This window comes from Fomitopsis serialis, assembly GCF_022376445.1.
Source record: "Fomitopsis serialis strain Sig1Antser10 chromosome Unknown B0H18scaffold_260, whole genome shotgun sequence".
NCBI lineage: Eukaryota > Fungi > Basidiomycota > Agaricomycetes > Polyporales > Fomitopsidaceae > Fomitopsis > Fomitopsis serialis.
The window spans coordinates 24,312-40,126 of record NW_025955220.1 but is presented as its reverse complement, the minus strand read 5'-3'; the positions used below and the strand labels follow the sequence as shown (position 1 = coordinate 40,126).

Genomic DNA, 15,815 nt, shown 5'->3' with positions numbered 1-15,815 from the left:
GATCACCAATGTATGCACCTCCACTAGAGCCGGCAGGTGAGTATACGTTTGGTGCGGAGGGTCTTGTTGTGGGCGGGGCAAGCAGTACAACGGTTGGCAAGTTATATAGTATATCCCAGCGTGGATGGCGATCTGAAATGTTGGCGTCAGCACTGGGAGGATCACAGGCGAGGGCGACTCGACGTACACCTGCAAAGGAGGCGTTCGTCGAGAGAGACGGATTCGCGCTAACTGTCAACAATGTCCGCTACACGAACGGACACGTCCATTAACTTCCGGAGCGAGCGGTACGCATCTTCTGATGACTTGACTTCTCCAGCGAATCGAGCTGAGCGGGTGAAGCAGGTCGGTTCGGAGACTTGTAATCTCTATGCATCACCGAGCATCACGACGGGCACAGACTCGGACTGGCGCCGCAACAAGTCCGTGGAGGCGCGTGTTGGCTCACTGTATATCACTGGTTTGTCGAAATACGGGTCGCTCCAGTGAGAGCCGAAGGTACGCCGCCTGATTTCCTTGCCTCGAAACATCTGTTGACCGCATCCCTGGGCCTCACGGCACACAGAGGGACCCTGACGAGCCGCCGTTACGCCGTGCTCAGCGTCGTACAGTCTCTTGAAGTGTCCCTGTCACACTGCACCCTCGCCAACCACAGACAACCTCAGCAGCCGTGCGTGTGCGGACCATCCGAGGTCCCTGCGAGCGACATACACAACCGTCTTGGTCGCCGGCATCCAAGTCGTCGTCCCCCATCCATGCACGTTCTCTTTCGACTCGCGATTCGCTGACCGGCGCGTAAAAAGATTCGCCGTTGTTGACTTGGAGCGGCGAACTCGACCCGACGTACACAGGTGGCAGTAACGTTGGCGATGACCGGAGGCGGTAGAAAGAGTTTGAGCTCGCAGAGGGTAGGACGCGAGGGGCTGTACGAGATTCGCTGCCGTTATCATCGAGGTGAAGAACGGTCTAGGGGTGCCGCCTGCGACCGTCGTGGCCGGGCCTACCGTTGCTGTAACGTCAGGCAACCTCTGGAACGACGCACATGACCTGTGAGTAGTGATTCTCTGCGAGTGGCGTGCTTGATTGCAGATTTTGCAATGTCGATGATCGATGGCTGGAGTGTGGATGGTTAGGAGGAATGACTCCGGAATAGCGGCGAGTGGCAGGTTCAAGTCGATCATCGTTAGCAGTACTCGGAAGAGGTTTTTCAATGGCTCTACCTGCGAACCAGAGGATTTATATATGCAGGGAGGAAAACCTAAGACTGTGAATGTACAAAGCTACTCGAGTGGCAGCCGCTTCAGCTCGCTTCAGGCAGCGCTACATATAGATTTGTGCCAGCGAGCTCCGTGGAAGGATGACGTCCAAAGTCTGCGCATGTAGACCCAGCGTTGTGTCGAGAGGTTTGCTATACGAGCTCGGGACGGTCAGCTGAACGGACTTATATATGACACAACAAATACAGTTCCTGTTTCATCATTCCCATCCATGACTGGGAGCGGCGTGAACATCAATGCAAAGCAACTTGGGCCATGGGACAACACAAGAGTCAGGAACAGCGGCCGACATTGTCCCTGTGAAGCAGGCTGCTATGTGCTCGGGCCATGCTCACGTCCACAACGCAACCCGTTCTCGACCGGATGATACGGGTCGTACGTCCTGATTAGTGGAGGCGTATAATTGCATTTTCGGACGAACTGGCAGTGTACAGGTGCTAAGCTACGTTCCGGGATCTGGGACTAGTACGACGATACAACTTGGGTAGTGATGCAGGCATGTAGTAAAGATACATCATAACAGGACAACGACAACGGGAAGCAGTACATTTGAAGGAAGCATTCATATCCAGGCGCGAATGGCAAGATATGGATGACCTGAGTGCCTCACGAGCGGCGACTCGCCACCGCCCTTCGCGCTGGAAGTCCTCGCGGTCGGGGCGTCGCTGTACGTGGGCGCTGGGAGGAGCTGCGCCTCGTCGGGAGGTCGGAGCCACGCGTGCACCCCGGCCCCGTGCGCCCCGGCCCCGGAGGCCCTAGCAGGGCGCGAGATTCCTCCGACCTCGTCGTCCGACTCTTCCCGTGCACGTTTCTTGATGGGACGGCGGACAGGAGTCGGTTTGGCCTTTGTACCAGACGGCTTCGCGAGCGGGCTGCATAACGGGATGAGCCTGAGGCTGAGGTGCAAAACCTAACGCGAACAGTGTACGTACCGCTTGGAGGAAGGCACCTCGAAAGTGTGCGATACAGAGGAAGTACGAGACATGCTGCCGATCGAGCTCTCAGTGTCAGAGTCGTCCTCAGAGTCGCTGAGCAAACGACGTCGTCAGCGGGATCCATGTCACAGAGCTACGCACTCGCTTACGTTACTTGGTTGGCGAGCTCTGCTTGAATGTGAGTTGCAAAGATCACCGCGGTATCTGCGCAAGGTTCTTCAGGGCAGGGTGTGTAGTCCGCCGGCCTCAGGCTGACGAAGGACGAGTAAGTATGCTGTCTGTCTGCAGAGGCACGATGTACGACAGTACTTTCTCCCCATTTCCGGGATCGAAGCCTCGTCTTTCGCAAACTGCCAGTAGCCGCCATCCCTCCAGAAGCCATTTTCGACTCGTGATAGTAGAGATGTGGAGGCGAATAGGTAGGTATGAGCCTCGTCGGACTGTTATTGACTAGAAGAGCCGGGAAGTGATACACTGTGAGGAGGCGGAGTGGAAGAAAGGAAATTGTGGACGTGGCAGTCCCGGATGAGGAAGCAGGGAGGGCACTGGGCGAATTTAACAGCAGTGACGGATTTCAGACCCAGCGAAGGTGCATCCCAGCCACCGCCGGAGTTCCACCCGCTCGGCCCTCGCCGTCCATCGCAGAGCGTCCCGGCTCAAGCTAGCCTCACCGTTCAAGTCGGCCCGCATTGACGTGCATTCCTGTGTCCTACAATGAATCTTTTCGAGCTGCATTATCCCAAGAGCAGCAGACATCACTCCCCTCTGCTCGGATGTGCATCAAGGACTTCCCCGTTATGGGAAGCGACGAAACTGCCCGTTCCGGGACTCGCGCGACGCGACACCTCCAGCCCCGACGTCCGAGTCGTCTTGAGTGGGGAAGGCACCCACCCAATCGCCAAAGGCCCGAAAACGGGGAGCGCGGACACACCTTGAATCGACGGAAGCTCTGGCGACGTGCGAACTAAAATTGTAGTGAGTAGTGTCGCTTGTTTCTTGCGACATCCTCCCGGACTCGCTTCGCACTATCCCCGTTCAAGTCAGCCCTATCGTTATCCTAAGGAAGGTGTAGGGTTCCTGAATGTTCTGAATGCATAAGCCAGACGCACTCACCCGCCGGTATGCCCTTTCGCATATTTCGACATATATTCGGGAGTGGCTCACTTTTGGCGCCCAGCACTCTCTCGCCATTCGCAGAGTGCCAAGATGGTCCCTCGTGGATCCCAAGCTCGTCTGAGAAGGCTTTCAGGCGTGTCTACCTCCTCGAGAAGATGTTTCTAGACTTACTCATGATGTGGCCAGCTCTCGGCCATAGGCTTTGCTTGTCGCTCGACTCGTGTCGTTCTGCTTTTCCCAGTGAATATCCTGCAATGCTTGGACGACCTGAAAAAGCTAGTACATCCTATGATACGGTGTATACGACGTGTGCATATGCCCCTGTACACCACTATACGACGCGACCCGCCGTCGTCTGGGCGCTAGCACGGGACCACGACTTCCCAGGCAGGTGCCGCAATTGACAAGCAAGTGTTCTTACTCACCACCTCTGTATCGGTTCTCAACGCAGTTTCCATTACCAGGTCCTTCCGCGCACAGATCTACTGCCAGCAAGTAAAAAGGTCCGTGCCTACTAGACAAAGACGTACACCGGGACGCCAGGTCGGTAAGTACCTTTGACGCGGAGTAGTAACGCACTTACTGAGACGATCACAGGATCTTCGTACACATTGCTGATTTGGAGATGTTGCTCATAGCACAGGCCGACGACCATACGCCGTGAAGGGAGCGACTCTGCAAGTCTCGATAGTCATGCCGTTAGTTTGGAGTCGGCGAGGAAGCGGTACGGGTTCTTCGTTAGTGACTACATATCCACACTCACAACCTAGCGCTTTCGCTTTACCTACTCTTCAAGCCTGTCCCCTCCATGTTCTGGACCGGAGATACTGAAAAGAGGTGCGGATCACTCTGCGTGAACCGCGTCAGCCAAAGCTTGGCTCACAACGCTTGCCAAGCCAAGATCCCGAATGCGCGTGGCTGCCAGGCATGTGGCAGAGCATTCGTGCGTCAGATACTATAGATAATGTCGTCTGGCGGGTAGACGTTGCGTATCCGAGGACACAGGTGCATAAAGGTGCGAATGAGCTCGGGTCGACCATTTAGCGGTACTCAGGTTGACCTTTCCCACCGCACCTTTCGCCAGGCAATCTCGGAAACTCCGGAGGGCGCGCAGGTAGGAATGAACACTCACTAGGTTTCAAATAGCCACTGAGTCTGCTTCTGGATTTACGCAGGGGTGCGCCCGTCTGGCATGAGCTGCTCGATGATGTATGACATGCATCGCAGTACGGGTCTGCTGCTATGATCAGGACCAACCCGTGCCAGCACGCGAGAAGCGAAGTTAGTGCTTCCTCGTCTTAGCTATCATGAAGAGGACCATCCGCAGCTCACGGACATGTGTTACACCAGGGTCAAGTCGCGTTTCGAAGGACTCGGATATGTGCCAGGAGCAGAAAACGGGGTATTGGGCGGGGAGGAGGACGATCAGTCTCCCTGCTACAATGCCTCATATCGCTGCCACCCACACAACGAAACTCATCGGACGAATACAGAGCTGGCAACGAGCAACTGGCCCGAAGGTTGCCAGGAGGAGGGACCTTAGTTGCCACGTCATACGAAGGCCTTGACGTCCACGACCCCAAAAACCCGTCCAGCTCACTCCCGAATCCTGACTCCGGCGTCAGGATTGATTCGAACAGCGCCCTTCTCGGGACGGGCTCTAGACATCAGGTAGGTACCGACCATATTCGCGCCTTACGATGTTGTCTCACTGCTCTCGTCAGACACAGCTGCGGGTGCCGAACAAGCGCAGAGAGACTACACCCATCTACACCAAGGGATGTGCTGAAAGGACCATCGCAATCAAGGGCGCGCCGTGGTTCTTAGGCCCGAGTAATAAAAAAAAACCCAATCAATCACTGATACTAGTAGCCACGAGAGAGCACGTCACCATCTCCTACCCGACATGGACCGTAGACCCTGGGGAACGCATTCGGACGGCCATTCCCGCCCTTCATCGCAGCGCTCCCAGAGGCCCTGCATCGACATCTACCGCGATGACCTGGTGGTCGAGCAACGACTTCTTGTATCCCAACCGAGGGCCTTCAGCACAGAATCACGTAGGCACGGCTGTGGGCAGGCGGGGCGAGCGAGCATCCGAATCAAGAGACCATGGCAAACTTGTGCTGATGGCAAAGACTACGATGAACGAAGGATGAATATTTTGGGAGCCGACGACCTGGCGACGACCTTCGGCGCTTCCGTCGGCACAGCCACCCCGCCACAACGCCCCGCCCCGCCGCGCTCCGCGCTCCCCACCCGAAAAGGCAGAATACTGTCGTTCGAGCACGCTCATTGGCTAGCTGTTCACGTGACAAACACCCATCCGCGTCTGTTTCTGGCACTGCTCGTGGTGAGCACTGCAGTGGCCGAGGCCTACATCCTCACACGTAAGCATATACGTTGTGCTGCAGCAAAAGTCCACACGATAATGCTCGGTCACGCGTTTAGCTGGTGAGAGAGTGGATGCTGGGTATGTAGCCTCGGATTGAATAAGGATCCGACTGACGCTTTCATCGCCAGCGACATCGATCACTATACCCGTGGACTCTGCATCGCCCCATGCTCTGCACTGAAGCCACGACGTAGACCTCCACGGTGTGATGCCCTGCCAAACGAGATTGGAGCTGTCGAGCCGCCTGGCCCTTCGCAGAAGAGCAGCACCATTCGAAACCCCTCCGTCCTCGCATGACGCGTCGCAGCGACGACCTCTCGGCGTCTGGGACCCGCCAGTCACAAAGGATTGGCGCTGCATCCACGAATCACATCCGTTGATGGTTGTGTTGATTCCGCAGCCCATAGACTGCTTCCACGTTGACCCCGTTCATCCAGACGGATGATGCGCCCGGAGTTTGATTGCATCGAAGCCCCACGTTTTGTCCCCACCCGGCGCTCTTTGCGTGTCGTTTCGTCACAGAAGTTGCGTCGGCGGACCATGACCGTTAAGACGTGTTCACATGTCTACCACCCTATGCGCCGTTGGTCCCGATGAGGCACCGTTCCCGTAACGAACCTGGGACCGGCACGGCCTCAGATTCTGAGGGATGTTAACTGGGTATGTGGGTCTCTCTGTCATCGTACTTCGTGCTCAAAATCTCACTCATATCCTAGCAATCTTGTGCTGGATGTATTCTCTACAACACGAGTGTCAGGCGATGATACTGAGGCGATCGCGTCGCTCGCAGCTGGATGACCTTAGCGCGGCGGGGATAGCTCAAGGTGATTCGTAGACAAGGTCAGATATCCCTTTCCATCGTGCCGTTTTGGCATATCTGACACGCGTTACGTAGTACCGCACAGATGCACGATGAATCGATGACATTCCATCCAACGACGGCGTGACGAGCTAGTCGATTTTCATTTAGTAAACCACCCTGAGTCATGGGCGCTCGACGGACCCGTCATTGTCGACAGTACATCGATGTGTCGCAGAGCTTGTCGGCACCCTCGCAAAATGGACGCCCGGCAAGACGGAGGTACAAGTAGTGTGGCAGGGGGACCCTCCAACGTATCACTCCTCCCACGTCGACGGCTTCGTGGAGCCAATGGACGACATGTTGACGCAACACGGTGAGTTCTAGACATACTTGCGAGACATTAGTTTGCGCTGACTGGTAGTACACTTGGTCTTATTTAAGTGCGACTCGCTGCGTCCTGTGGGATTCCGGTGGGGCTCGGAGTGGAGGGCTGAACTACTAGGGAAGGCTGTGCACTGCCGGAGTCATTTAGAGAGCCATGATATCGTGGCGCTCGCGGATGTGTTCTTCGCATATCCGAACGACGGACGGGTCCGATGTTACTGCCGTAGGAGCAACGACATCTCGGGTCATGTACGTTTTATCTTCGTCAAGCGCCTGTACTACGTGTCTAATTCTACGCATCCTAAGGCCTGAAAGTAGGGTCCGGCCCTTCGGTTAGAGTCTAATCCGTTCGCAGAACGGTCGCATAATCAAGCAGTCAAGCTACACCACTGGAGGGACTCAGATTGCTCAACGCAGGCCCTCAGTCATTGATTGCAGGGGAGGCTAACTCATGATGTCTTTCAGCACAATGGAACGCATATTCCTTGCGCAGGCTTCGTACGTGATGGCCCAGTGCCAGACATACGCACGGGAAGGCGGAGTGTTGGCGAGTTTCTTAGTTGAAGACAGAAATGTTCGCTGTTCGATAGCTCTTGATTCAGAGACGGAAACAACAATGTACAGTACGATGTATCGCACAGCATCGTAGACAGTGCTACATCGAAAGCGACTACATGGTCAGAGCAATACAAAAGCGAGCACAACTACATATTTAGAGCGATACAGCAGCGAGTGACGTAACAACAGGGAACACAGCTCGAGAGCAGTGCAACAATATCAATCGACAGCGTACACGACAATGTCCCGTAGCACAGGACCCCAAGATGCCTAGCGGAAGCGAGGATCTTTCTTCATGAATTCCGCCAGGCAGCGGCCGCGGTGGTCGCGTTTCGCTGTGTTGAACGTGTCGTGCCGAAACCGACCTTTGCAGTTATCGCACCACATGTTGCACTCTGGCCAGTGCTTGTACGTCATATGTGATGCAAGGTTCCGAAACTGTACGGTCGTTTCGGTGTTGGGGCACGCTTCGCATTGGACCTTGGTCTCTTGGCGGGTCCGACCCGAAGGTAGCGTCTCCGCCAACACACGCCGGTGTGTATTCGTCCAGTGCTCCAGGATCTCGCTGGGGTATGCGGTAAATGTGCAGGGACCCCATCCACACTGCACCGGCGTTGGGGCGGGCTCTGGGCGAACCAGGTCTTGTAGTCCGTGGACGTGACGGACGTGTGCCCACCCGTCCTCCGCCACTCCTTCCCACCCGCACGTCCGCCCGTCCTTGTGGCGCCAGGTGCACTCGTACGTTGGGAGGTCGAGGCGCTTTCGTTTTGCCGGCTTGCCCTGCAGGGTTTGCGGCGGCGGCATGGTCACGAGCTTCCTCCTCTTCGCGGGGATCTCGTCCTCGTCCTCGTCCTCGTCCTCTCTGTCGCGCGTGACGCCGACAGTAGGATAGTAGACCGAGGCGGAAGGCCCAGCGGCGACATCGGAGGGGAGCGACGAGAGCGACGTGGCCCCTTGAACATGCGCCCGCTCCTGAGGCATGGGCATTGGCCGTTCAACGGGAATGACAGGGATGGAGGGGAGGGGAGGAAGCACGGGCTGAAATGCCCATTCAGACGGGAGGGCGAGTTTGTATTGCAATGTATCCTGCTCCGCCTCATCCCGTTCCCGCGTCTGTACCTCATTATCCAGTTCTTCGGCACCTGATTCCTTTGTACTTTGCTCCGTCGTTGATGCTGATGATTCGCCAGGCCAGGCGTCCAAATCGAAGAACGAATTGATCTCTCTGCACACCCAGAAACATCAGTAAGCCCACAAGCTAACCAAGAGCAGATCCTCACTTTGCCTCTTCTGACATATCGCTTGCAAAAATTGTTCTGTCGCCGTACGGGCTTTTGGACGATGGAGGGGATCTGGCGATCGGTCTGTCAGCAGCGTCGAACGACATTGAGACGGGGTGTCACGACTTACTGTCCCTCATCAGAATAGCAAAGGTAGTCGACGAAGAGGGAGGGGTCGTGGATATAGTTCGACATCTTTAAGTTCGTTGAAATGGTATCGGCAGTATCGTAAGACAGGGTTCACTGTTGTACGGAAGCGGAAGACAGGAAAGTATAGTAGGGCGCGCGTAGATATGGGAAGAGCGCGTGGAGGATGGTGGTTGGAGAGAGAGAGCGACGGCGGAGCGGACGTTAGAATTTATGCGCAAACAAACACCCGACGGAAGCCAAACACTGGCGTCCCAGGATATAGCGTGGTAACGTCCGGGGCCCCCGTCTGCGCCTCGCTTAGCCGACCTCTGTCACGCCCGCTCCCTCCCCGCGCAAGGCCGGGACTGGCAGACACTTCGGTGTATTCCCCTGCACTGCGCTGGGCACTGCGATTGGCTCGCAGAACGGGGCGGCAGAAAGTCGCCAGGGAAACGGCGCACCATTGTCCAGATAGAGAACACAAGGGCGTCCAAATTTGGCAGGTGCGCATGGACCTTGCATTGCGCCTGAAATGGGTATGCCACTCCCAGTCACTGGACATCGAGCCGTCGAGAGCAGTGACATGGTATGGCCCAACCTTCGTCGGGGAGAGCCGACTCGGAGGTGTAGATGAGTCCCCGAGGTCGGTACGGATCCGTTCGATACGCACGCGGGGTGCGTGGACGCCGAACTGCGTCCACACCTGTTGCCTCACTTGCAGTCACCCAACACTGTAACGTCGGCAGCCGTATCGAAATCCTAGCCATCCGACCTCGGATAGAACCGACTGGAAGGTGCATACGAGTCCAGGAAGGCGAAGCGAGCCCGCTCGACATACGCAGACTTCCCGCGTCGTCTTCATCCTCCCGCACATAGCACTGTCGATTTCCCGGAAGCGGCAAGCTTCCTATCGACCTGGACTCGGTACGCGTCAGCTGAGGTCCTCTACGCGTATTCGGCGCCGCAAGAGGGGCATCCCACCTATCTGCGCCTGCTATTCCCTCGCCACAACCGCGAGTGGCGCGCCACCCACCTTCATTTCCCGCCCACTTCCAGTCTCCCAACAATGCCACTCGACAACCTGGACCGTCAACAACGGAACTCGCAGCGGAAGAGCAGCGAGAGTCCATCCGTTATTGAAGGGGTACGACCTGCTCACCTTGTGGCGCCCTCACCTCCGCTTCCCCCATTCCTCAACAGCCAGAGCTGCTAGAATAAGGACTCTAGCCCTGTTCATGGATCCCAACCGTGTGTCTTCGCAGAGGGAACGACCTGACCGTGACCTCTCAATGCGTTACGATAGACAGGCCTGGCCTTGAAAGGGTGCGTCGACAATTCTGAGTACTGTGCTACGACACTGACGTGCCACACTGTGAGAATAGGCACCCTGTTAGCGAAGTGCACGACTCACCTACCTTAAGACGTAGGACACTATCCACAAGACGAACACAGTACGGTCGCCCTCCGCTGTGAACGACGTCTTCGTACTCACTTCGCCTCACTTCGCAGCCGTTCACACACTGAATCCGTCGCCGCATACGCTAAGTAGCACGTCTGTTCCACGGGGAGATTTTACGACGAGGTGCGCGGTTTGGTCAAAATTATAAGCAATGTACGTGACCCTACAACAGTTACGCGACCTCAAACAACCCAATTGTAAGCGATGCGGCTCGACTCATCAAACTTCACTTCACTCAACTAGCATCGGGCCACTTCGAACAGCGTAACAGCGACCCATGTATCCCCGTCCACGAACACTTCATGCCACGCTCAACAACAGCCCAAACGGAGTACCTGGTAAGTGTCCCGACCACACTAAGCTCGACTCTGACGATCATTGTGGCAGGCGGGGGTCCGGTCTCCGTAACGATCTGTTCTGCGAACAAGTACGGGCTGGCCTTTGGCTGCTGAATGTGAGCAGACTACACCAGTTACATCCGTTCTTAACTCAGCCGTTCGTAGGAAAGACTTACCGCCGACGTACGATGAGTCCATTTCGGCGGAATGTTGTTCCTTTACGCCCCGGACCGAGCAAGGCGCGTCAAGGGAGAATGAGCCTGATCGCGATATACGATCAGCACCCTTCTGCGACGAGAGCCCATGGGAATGCGAATGTGACACAGGTACGCATCGTTCATCGTGTCACGTCCACGCCTACCCACGTTTTGGCAGGAACGCTCACCGGCGATATACGACGGGGCCCTGCGCGCTATCCTCATGCACCGTGCAGTACGAGAAGAGCAGCCATTCATGAACAGTCTAGATCTGCGGCGAGGGCTTCAGGGTTCTCCGTGGACATTGTCCAAGAGAAGGTGAGACGCACGGTCTGGGATGAAATGACGCGTACCGCTTATGCTTGTCTCTCCTGGCAGACCACCGGCGCGTGACTGCGGCAGAGACGCAGATTGAGCCTCGACTTGTATACTCGTTTGCGCACACAGGGGTCTTCGTAGATCCGCGGGACAGAGTGCAGAGGTCATCTCAGGGAAGGTAAGCTGCAACGATCCCAGATTGACTGCCGTACGTACCGCTTATGATCTTCCTCTCAGACAGGCCAGCATGTCGCCGGCGTGCGGCTAGAAGAGATACAGATTGACCTCTTCGAGTCGTAGGCCCAACAGTACGCGCGCACACGGGTCTGCCTACGCAGCGAGTAGGTCGTCCTGCTCTCGCTCGAATGAACGAGGGTGATTCGCTGACCGATTGCTAGTAGCGCGCCGAGATGTTCCAGTCTAGTGTGAAGCTCTGCGTCCGCTGCTCTGGGGTATGCCTTCACTGACAGCAATCCGACTCCCTGTTGCCGCTATCACTGGTTCCGGCATCTCAGGACACGGTCCCAGGACAGGTGGCAACGTCGCGGGGAGTGGGTGCGCGAGCAGGGGGAAGGGGGGAGGTAAGCAGGTGTGGGGCTCCTGTTCACAGGCTAATATAGCCCCTAGATTCAGACAACAAGGCGATACGCGCGGACGCAGACAAGGGCCCCTGACCGCCGAGGGCTGGTTATTGAGTGCACCTGGCAGCCACGTGGAGACCGTCGTGGGGAGGGACGTAGCCTCAAACGCTTTGCATGATGCATCTGATCGAAGGGAAGCCGGGTACCCGTCACGTCAAGGTGTTGTATTTCGCTTTCGGTCTCTGCTGCTCTGCGCTGAGAATTGCGCTGTCTCGACAAGTGGATATAAACATTGTATCTACCGTATGCGTCAACGCTCAACCAAATGTCAAGGGTGGTACGCTGTGGCTGATCTCAGCCACTCAGTCAGTGTCGGCGAAACGTTCGCATTGCCACCTGCCTCTTTGGGAATATTGCAGGGAAGATCCGACGGGTACTGAACGCCTGCCTTGTTTAGCCACTTCCGGTTAGCGACGGCGATCGTCGTACCCGGCGGCGTCTCCTTTGTGCCTCTTGTCGGAACGACAGACGATGTTGACAAACCCAATGCAAGTGCGACACGCAAGACACACTTTGAAGGAGAACACATACTGGAAGGGTGAGCAGCCTATACTTCGGTCGATCGAGTCAAGCGCGTCCACGGTCTCATATTGTGTCAGCTTGTGGACAGCCATTTGAACCACGCCAGCTCGGAACGATGTGCCTGTGATATGCGAGACGGTGGTCGATCGGTGTCAGCCCGCAGACCACGATGGAGAACAGCTGGAGTACGTTGAGCCTTCCTCGCGCCTGAACGTTGTTGACGACCTGGCCGATTTTTCGCAAGTCTTTCGAACGACGATTCCGCAGTTCGATCCATATCGTCCACCTCCGCGTCAGCGTTCCAACGCTCACATGCAGCGCACACGATTGGCCAATCACAAAGGATGATCGATGAATTGTATGGGTTGAATGTGCGTTGCTTCCGCGGCTCACACGTTGCTTCCGTACTGACTGCGACTATCCAGATATGCGAGGATCGGAAAACGTCCGCTGCCGGAGTCCAGCGACACGCCTGCACCAGCCTGCACCCCGTCTTTCCACTTGCGGGGCTGACTCCGATCGTCGAGTCGTGGGCCCCCCACTCACTCGTTACGCGTCATTCGATTGCCGTCACAGAACTGGCGTTGGCGCATCTCGACTCCTGTGTACGCGCCTACGTGTATCCATTCCAGTTCACACAATCCATGCACCCATTTCTCGATCGATCCGGGACCACGCGATCGGCACGACCTCGAGATCTGACGGACGTTGAAGTCGGTGGGCCGCCTTGTCATCGTACTTAGCGTTCGCGATCTCACTTTCATCCTAGCATGGCTAGCGATGTCGTGGTGTATTCACTGTGCATGAACCGACTTCCAAAGAAACATCTGACACTGTCGCGTCGATGACGCATGATGGCTGGATAGCCCGGCGGCGAGCCAGCCCAATGACTCTGGACTGGTCGGCTCCGTTCCGTCGTGTCGTGTTCATGTCTCCCTGACACGCCTTAGCCAGGAAACGGTGGCGTCTCATCGATGACGTGGCGGACGAGTCTCCCGAAGTTCCAGGATCCGACCTGCATCATCTCATCTGCGCCGATGCAAGCATCAACGGAGCTCGGAGCTCTACCGATCTGGGCTCGTCACTCGAACATTCATCCATTAGTCACTGGAATGAACGGGCAACGAAAGCTCCGGCGAGGACTCGCTTGCGACGCTCAAGTCTGCTCGGGAGAGTACTTACGTAATGACGTTGAGTCAACGCTTTCCTCGCAAAGTAAGCCACTCTAAGTAACGGGCGCTTGCCGTAACTGACACGTCTTCGCCAACAGCACGCCGACGTCTCGCAGGGCTCAGCACCGCATGCGACTGCACACAACGGACGCACTGCGAGAGGAAGGTGGGTGTTGTATCCGGAGGATCACCAATGCGTACACTTCTCTTGCCATTTCCACTGGAGGAGCCGGCGCAGGTGAGTGAACTCGGTGCGGAGGGCCTTGCAAGGAGCGGGGGCAAGCGATACGACGACTGATACGTGCTCTAGTAAAACCCGGCGCAAATGGTGATCTGAGGTGGCGGAGTCAGTCCTGGGAGGATCACACGTGAGGGCGACGTACACCTGCAAGAAAAGACCGAATTGAACTGTCGCGATGTCTGCTACATCGAGAAACCTATCCATTGACCTTCCCGACCGAAGGGTACGTGTCGTCTGATAATTTGGCTTCTCCGGCGAATCGAGCTGAGAAGGTTGAGCAGGTCGGTTCGGAGAAGCATTAACTATGTGCCTCGCTGTGCGTCACAGTGGACACAGATTCGATCTGGCGCCACAACAAGTCCATGGACGCGCGTTTGGGCCCTCCGTATGTCGCTGATTCGTCGAAATCTGGGTCTTTTCAGGGAGACCCGAGGTATACCGCCTGAACTCCTTCCCCCGCAACGTCTCTTGGAGGTAGTGAGTATCGAACGAACGGAGACGACGGCTCTTCGGAGTCGGGACTGCTATGGTGTTGCATCCGTAGCCGCAAGCAGCCCGCCTGGTGACTCCGCCGCTGATCTATGCGTCTCATCCATCCGCATATCTTGCGGCAGTACTAGTGGAGCTTCGGGGCTTGCCAGTGGGAACCGAAGGCATGCGCGTGAATTCTTTCCCCCGCAACACCTGTTGGCCGCATCCCTGGACCTCGCAGAACACATGACGCTTCGTGTGCTCAACGTCATGCATTCCCTTGAAGTCTTGAACGATAGCAACGGACGTCCCTGCTACACTGCGCCCTCGCCAACGACAGACAACCAAGTCAGCGGGGCGCGGGTACCTGCGGTTCTTATGGGCGCGCCGCTGAATATGTACCTAGAATCGTCGCGTCGGGCTTCTCTTCGCGCTACCTGGTCAACTCTCGTCCTGGAGTGAGGTAGGCTTGTCCGACTGGGCGGACCCTGCAGCGCCGGAACTGCGTTTGCGCTTCCCGAGTGCTGCCCTTGCTCGATACCTGGATGGTTCTCTGGGATTCCGTCAACATGTACAGGGACGACGTGTCGTGACGGACGGCTGTGCATCTCTTTGGCTGGGACGGTTTCTTTGTTCACTATCCCGGATAACGCACGGCTTTACGCGAGGAGAGGAATGCAGGGTCGGCTCCCCGGCGTGGGGAAATCCAGCTGCTTGTTGCTATTGCGAGAAGACCTATTCAGAAAGCTCTGCAGAGGGACTTCTCGAGTCGCACTGGGTTCGCGTGGCCTGTCCGGGAAACTGTAGGCGATTCTCCCCTTCGCCTGTTCAGACAAAAGCACGGCGGTCTCGCATCTGCGCAACAAAATCAGGCCTTCGCAAAGGAGGAGACTTTCTCAGTCACGTACGTCCCGTCTTAGTTCGTGACTTTGGTCGCTTCTTGTTCTTGGTCTACGAAGCGTGCTGACCCTTCGTTCAGAAATGGCAGCCGACCTTCACGACTCCTACGCAAGACATTTCGCGCGAAATCGCATCTGTAAAGTCTGTTAGGACGGCCGGGTACTAAGAAGAAAGTCGGTGCTTGCCTTCTAAGGGAAAAGCGTCGCGCCCAGGACTAGGTCGCTAGGCCTTCCCTGCAGGGGCTGTGATTGCGACTGTGCAGACACGCAATGGACATGAGACGCCCTGTGCAGGAAGACGTGGGGCAGAGAAACGCACCTGCATGTGTTCGCATGCATTTCCTGCGAATCGCATTGCTACGAACCTCAAAAATGCTGGTCCTCGCACCCCTCGGCCGAAGTCCCGTGGACAGCTGATGTGAAATCGTGCCCTGTGGTGGTCGAGCCACTACGACGCACCGTGAGTCCAGTCGGCCTTCGAAATGACACAAAAGAAAGCCTGTGTGCTAACACGGGGAGTCCAGGTCGAGCGGGCGAGCAATCTGTGTGCCAATGTAAACCACGTAGGGTTCATGCACGACGGGACGGAACGGCGCCGCGGGGCGAGACGGTAGGTGAGGCTATCCTTCCGAGCACTCATGAAGAGGTGGAGTATGGGGTGGGGTCTGCCGAACGAGGTGA

The 15,815-nt window shown here is 56.5% G+C and overlaps 4 protein-coding genes across 4 annotated transcripts; 2 read left to right on the top strand and 2 right to left on the bottom strand.

The window, feature by feature from the left end:
- Positions 1-1,839: 1,839 nt before the first annotated feature.
- On the bottom strand, positions 1,840-2,594 carry B0H18DRAFT_1127584 (uncharacterized protein; the record flags this gene model as incomplete). The annotated part of the gene is made up of 4 exons (XM_048035288.1): positions 1,840-2,149; positions 2,210-2,305; positions 2,362-2,380; positions 2,564-2,594. The coding sequence occupies 4 exons, from the start codon at positions 2,592-2,594 to the stop codon at positions 1,840-1,842; spliced, it is 456 nt and encodes a 151-aa protein (XP_047885320.1).
- A 5,143-nt stretch (positions 2,595-7,737) lies between these two features.
- On the bottom strand, positions 7,738-8,942 carry B0H18DRAFT_961366 (uncharacterized protein; the record flags this gene model as incomplete). Its single annotated transcript, XM_048043046.1, has 3 exons — positions 7,738-8,692; positions 8,748-8,819; positions 8,878-8,942. The coding sequence occupies 3 exons, from the start codon at positions 8,940-8,942 to the stop codon at positions 7,738-7,740; spliced, it is 1,092 nt and encodes a 363-aa protein (XP_047885319.1).
- Positions 8,943-10,441: 1,499 nt separating this feature from the next.
- Positions 10,442-11,424, top strand: B0H18DRAFT_274982 (uncharacterized protein). The gene has a single exon (XM_048037379.1). It carries the CDS (start codon positions 10,613-10,615, stop codon positions 11,261-11,263), a length of 651 nt encoding a protein of 216 aa, XP_047885318.1. The 5' UTR covers positions 10,442-10,612; the 3' UTR covers positions 11,264-11,424.
- Position 11,425: 1 nt separating this feature from the next.
- Positions 11,426-11,850, top strand: B0H18DRAFT_1109424 (uncharacterized protein; the record flags this gene model as incomplete). Its single annotated transcript, XM_048032759.1, has 3 exons — positions 11,426-11,529; positions 11,587-11,769; positions 11,816-11,850. Coding segments are annotated over exons 2-3 (162 nt in total), but the record flags the coding sequence as incomplete, so codon positions are not given.
- Positions 11,851-15,815: the final 3,965 nt, after the last annotated feature.